Source organism: Pristiophorus japonicus, chromosome 17 (genome assembly GCF_044704955.1).
Source record: "Pristiophorus japonicus isolate sPriJap1 chromosome 17, sPriJap1.hap1, whole genome shotgun sequence".
Lineage (NCBI taxonomy): Eukaryota > Metazoa > Chordata > Chondrichthyes > Pristiophoridae > Pristiophorus > Pristiophorus japonicus.
Window position 1 is genome coordinate 124,739,214 of NC_091993.1, and position 6,000 is coordinate 124,745,213.

Consider the following 6,000-nt stretch of genomic DNA (forward strand, 5'->3'; position numbering starts at 1 on the left):
TTGGCTGCCTCGTTTCCTACATTACAACAGTGACTACACTCCAAAAGTAATTCATTGGCTGTAAAGCGTTTGGGGCCTCCGAAGGTTATGAAAGGCGCTATAATTGTTTGTATTATCTCAGCACAGGGATTGGACTTGTCGGCCAAGGCTCAGTGTCCACACCAGTCAGTCCATCGCCCCATTAGACATCAGGTCAGCTTTATTTGCTTGGTTAGTTCAAAACATCCTCAGCCTCCAAAAACGCGAGAGAATCGCAAGTTACCGCCTATCGGTTAAATCTTTAAATTCTCATCCTCATTTTCAAATCCCTCCATGGCCCCGCCCCTCCCTATCTGTAACATCCTCTGGCCCACAACCCTCCGCGATGTCTGTGCTCCTCTAATTCCTCAGCTGCCTGGGCCCCCGAGCTCTGGAAATCCCAGGGAATTCCCTGCTAATGCTGACACACTCCCAGGGTCGCCCAAATCTAGGTCGCTATTGGAGCGTGAGGCAGGTACAGCCGGAGCAGTGGGGTCGGGGCGAAGGAGTGGCAAGAGTTCGCAGAGGGAAGTGACCGGAGCCCAGGAGAGGCGTGAGTTCGGGCCCCAGAAGAGGCGAGGGCCCAGGGCCAGCCCACACTGCGATATGTGGGCGCACTAGGCCCGTGCAGCAGAGCTGGTCTCCAGTCGTCCTGGTTAACCTTTGCCACTGGACCAAGACCTCGCTCTGTCAAGCCCGTGTGGTGGCTGATGTGCAACGGTCACCCCACGTTAAAAAAATCCACGCACAGGCATCTTCCACCCTTCAAGATGTAGTTCAGGACCTGGAATATTAGGTCCTTCATTGAAACATCTGTGAACTCATCCCTTTTTGGCGTGGAAGCAAGTCATCCTCGATACGAGGGACCGCCTATGATGACGATGATAAATGCAAGTTGTTCCATTCTAGGAATCCTCCTCACCTGGAGACCCAACCGCGATGTGGCATTTCCTCAGCCGCATCTTGTCCAGACTCAGCGGTGTCCCGCCGATGAAAACGTGGCATTCCAGGGCCTCCATTTTAATGCCGATCGCCGTAATAACGGAGTGGATCTGCACGGCAATTTCCCTGGTGGGTGCCAGAACGAGAACCTGCCATCAAACGGAAAGCGTCAACACAAGGGACAGAGCAAGTACGTCGCAAACGGACAAGGCCACAGCCGCAGCAAAAAATAATGGACCCTGAAATTCCGACGTCCCGGGTCCGTACGAAATTTCTACAGACCCGGGAAGGCATCGGAAAAGACGGTTTTCAGCACACAATGCGCATGCGCTGAAAACCGGCTTTTCTGATCTGTCAAATTTCTGGCTTGACAGATCTCGCGCATATCAGGAGTGAGGACCACTTGCAGGGCAAGATTTGCGACATTTATGCATTTCTTGCCCAGCAAATGTCCTCAAAAATCTTGCGCCTGAAAAAGCAGGCGTATAGCGTACTTTTACAGGCGCAAGTATTTAAAAATACATAAACATTTTTAAATAAAGTTATAAAAACACATTTCATTGTTAAAAACCCTCCCCACTACGGTAAGTTTATTTTAAGGCATAATTTAAAAAACTTTTTTTTTTTTTTTTTTTAAAGTGGGGAAATTTTTTTTTAAATAAGAACTTTCATTTAAATGGATCTTAAATATATAGTGTATTTTTCTATTTTTTTATTTATTAGTGTTGTATGTGTTTGGGGGGGGGGGGGGGGGGGGGAGGGTTTCTCATTCATAATGGGAACTCCAACTTACGGCGTTCCCATTATGAATGAGAAAATACTGTACCTTGATTGGCTGCCCAGAGCTATATGACTCCAGCTCCAGCTCACGGACATCCCAACGTGCACGCGGTCCGATGCCTCGGGAGTGAAGGCCTCAGAATCGGGAGTTCGAGCGGGCGCAGCACCTTCAGGTAAGTGCGCATTTTTTCCTCTTTTTTTCAGTAGTTTGCCCACGGGGAGTCCTCGATCGGGATTTCTGGGCCATTCAAATTTCGCCTCGAGCCGCAGTCACGAAGTGGGGCTCGGCTAACATTAAACAGTAGCAATGCTTGAATTGTTAGTAAAGTGCATCTTTGTCGTTCTTCACCGAGGCATGATGGGATACTTGACCAAGGGCATCTTTAGAGACAGCTAGCTCATTTAGAAGCTTGGGCAAATAAAAGGGATATTTACAAGCTTGGGAAAATTACTCATTATTATGTTCAGAACAAGAAGATAGGGAGAAAAATAATATAACATAATAGGAGCAGGAAAAGGCCATACAGCCCCTCGAGCCTGCTCTGCCATTGAATACGATCATGGCTGATCCAATCATGGACTCAGCTCCACTTCCCCGCCCGCTCCCCATAACCCCTTATTCCCTTATCGGTTAAGAAACTGTCTATCTCTGTCTTAAATTTATTCAATGACCCAGCTTCAACAGCTCTGAGGCAGCGAATTCCACAGATTTACAACCCTCAGAGAGAAGAAATTCCTCCTCATCAATTTTAAATGGGCGGCCCCTTATTCTATTATGCTCTAACATTATAGTAGCAATGCTTGAATTGTTAAGTAAAGTGCACCGTTGTAATAAATGCTGCAGATGGGAATGGTTCTTCACCTAGGCATCATGGGATACTTGACCAAGGGTATCTTTAGAGACAGCTAGCTCATTAAGAAGCTTGGGACATTAAAAGTGTTATTTAGAAGCTTGGAAAAATGATTCATTGTTATGTCCAGAAGAAGAAGATAGGGAGAATGAAGGCCAAACTGGAGTTACCATGGGAATGGGAAGCCCAAGGCCAGGAGTTAAAGTAACAGGAGACATCTGCTGGGCCTCAATAACTCCATTGATTAACTGGCACGTGATACAAGTGTTGGAATAGTGCGTAGATTTATGACTGTCGCAAAAAACCCAAGTTACAGTATGCTGCAAACTCTATTATTGAATGTGGTATCTCAGGCAACTGAGGGTCATTCCCTTGCATATGCTCGAATAAACTCTTTACTTGCTGGACTTAGCCGGCTCGGAGTGGTTACTTACCACAACAGTCAAGAGAAATGGGACAGAATGATAGGGAGTAAGAGTCCAACCTAGCCTGAAAGCAATTCACGCTTTGTTTAAAAATAAAGAACTTGCACTGTTGGAGGTGCAGTCTTTCGGATGAGACATTAAACCAAGGCCCCGTCTACTCGCTCAGGTGGATGTAATAAATCCCTTGGCTCGGTTTTGTAAAGCAGGGGAGTCCTTCCCGGTGTTCCGACCAATGTTTATCCCTCAACCGTGCAACACTAAAATAGATTGTCTGGTCATCATCACGTTGCTGTTTGTGGGAGCTGCCGAGTTTCCTACATCACAACAGTGACTATACTTCAAAATGCACGCCATTGGTTGTAAAGTGTTTCAGGATGTCCTGAGGTCATTAAAGGCGCTATAGAAATGCAACTTCTTTCTTTCCCTTTCGTCAGAATACGTATGGCACGAGCGAACTCCGTCTCTGGGGAGGAGGTCCACGATCAATGATGCAACCTTTCCCATTTATTTGAACTTTTAAAAAACTAGGTTGGTGAGAGCAGAAGAAATATATACAGCCAAGCCTTCAACTATAGCAAGTTCACATGACAGGAATATGCAAGGTAAAGTGAACTATAATTCGGAAGAATCCCTGTACATTAAACACGAACGCTAACCTGTGTGGCTGGATTCTCCACAATAAGGGAGTCCAGTGCAATAGTGGCGAATACGCAGGTTTTCCCCGTTCCAGATTTGGCTTGCACAATCAGATCTGAAAGAGACATTAATCTGTGAATAAAACCCACGCACGTCAGATTAGCCCAATTTAGAGCTTAAACTTTGAACCATTCATTCTAAACTGCAACACTGGTTATGCCTCCTATACCACTATATACCCCACATACATATACCCTGTACTCCCCACACACCCCTGTACCCCACTTACATATACCCTGTACTCCCCGCACACCCCTGTACCCCACTTACATATACCCTGTACTCCCCACACCCCTGTACCCCACTTACATATACCCTGTACTCCCCACACACCCCTGTACCCCACTTACATATACCCTGTACTCCCCACACACCCCTGTACCCCACTTACATATACCCTGTACTCCCCACACACGCGCGTGCCCCCACACACACACACCCGTACCTACACACACCCCTGTACCCCAAAAACGCCCTCCGTACCCCCACACGCCCCCTGTACCCGCACACACCCCGCTTTACCCTACACACGCCCCCCGTAACCCCACACGCCCCCCGTAACCCCACACACACGCCCCTGTACCCCACAAACACACGACCCCCTGTACCCCACAAACACACGACCCCCTGTACCCCACACGCCCCCTGTACCCCACACACACACGCCCCCCTGTATCCCCCACACGCCCCCCCTGTACCCCCCACACGCCCCCCTGTATCCCCCACACACACGCCCCCCCCTGTACCCCCCACACGCCCCCTGTACCCCCCACACACGCCCCCTGTACCCCACACACACGCCCCCTGTACCCCACACACACGCCCCCTGTACCCCACACACACGCCCCCTGTACCCCACACACACGCCCCCTGTACCCCCCACACGCCCCCCCCTGTACCCCCCACACACGCCCCCTGTACCCCCCACACACGCCCCCCCTGTACCCCACACACACGCCCCCCTGTACCCCACACGCCCCGTGTACCCCACACACACGCCCCCCCCTGTATCCCCCACACACGCCCCCCTCCCATACCCCCTGGCCCACTCCCGCGCCCGGTGCTCACCCAGGCCGCAGCGGCCGAGCGGGATGGCCTGCAGCTGGACGGGCGAGGGCCGCTGGAAGCCCGCCTCCCGCAGGCCGGCCAGCACGGGCGGGCTGAGCAGCAAGGCCCCGAAGTCCAGGCGCTCGGCCTCGGGCAGCAGCACGTCCCCGGTGCGGCGGCGGCGCTGGAGGCAGTGAGCCGGGCGGCCTGGGGGCGGGGGCGGGGGAGCCATGGAGCGGGGAAAGGCAACAGTCCGGCTCCAGCACACGCCGCGGCCCAACTCAATCCCGCCCGGCCCGGGCCTCGCGAGAGGACCAGGCCCCGCCCCCGGGCAGCATAGGCCACGCCCACTGCCCAGGCCCCACCCCCGGACAACAGGCTCCGCCCCCGGGCAGCACAGGCCACGCCCCCGGCCAGCACAGGCCACGCCCGCCCCAGCACAGGCCACGCCCACTGCCCAGACCCCACCCCCGGACAACAGGCTCCGCCCCCGGGCAGCACAGGCCACGCCCCCGGGCAGCACAGGCCCCGCCCCCGGGCAGCACAGGCCACGCCCACTGCCCAGGCCCCACCCCCGGGTAACAGGCTCCGCCTCCGGGCCACAGGCACCGCCCCCGGGCAGCACAGGCCACGCCCCCGGCAGCACAGGCCACGCCCACTGCCCAGGCCCCACCCCTGGACAACAGGCGCCGCCCACGGGCAGCACAGGCTCCGCCCACTACACAGACCCTGCCCCCAGACCGCCCAGGTCCCGCCCCAGGCCATCCAGGCCCCACCCCCAGACCACCCAGGCCCCACCCCCAGGCCACATACCCCGCCCCCAGACCACCAAGGCCCCGCCCCCAGGCCGGTCAGGTCCCACCCATTGTACAGGCCCCACCCCCAGGCCAGATGCCCCACCCCCAGGCCATCCAGGCCCCACTCCCAGGCCACATGCCCCCTCCTGCAGACCGCCCAGGTCCCGCCCCCAGGCCACATGCCCCACCCCCAGACCGCCCAGGTCCCGCCCCCAGGCCACATGCCCCCTCCCACAGACCGCCCAGGTGCCGCCCCCAGGCCACATGCCCCGCCGCCAGACCGGTCAGGTCCCACCCATTGTACAGGCCCCACCCCCAGACTGCCCAGGCCCCACCCACTGCCCAGACCCCGCTTACCGCCCAGACCCCACGCCAAGACCGCTCAAGCTCCGCCCGTTGTCCGCCAGCCCCGCCCACTACACTCTAGGCACCGCCCACTATCCT

General features: G+C 55.2%; 1 protein-coding gene across 1 annotated transcript in view; it reads right to left on the minus strand.

Annotated features, from left to right (window-relative positions):
* ddx20 (DEAD (Asp-Glu-Ala-Asp) box polypeptide 20) overlaps positions 1-5,090 on the minus strand; it is a 42,929-nt gene extending 37,839 nt beyond the window's left edge. The window contains exons 1-3 of the mRNA XM_070859241.1: positions 4,781-5,090; positions 3,673-3,767; positions 941-1,109 (exon numbers count right to left, since the gene is read on the minus strand). Coding sequence (XP_070715342.1) covers positions 941-1,109; positions 3,673-3,767; positions 4,781-4,991 — 475 coding nt within the window. The 5' untranslated portion in view covers positions 4,992-5,090. The remainder of the gene's footprint in view (positions 1-940; positions 1,110-3,672; positions 3,768-4,780) is intronic.
* Between the last annotated feature and the right edge of the window lie 910 nt (positions 5,091-6,000).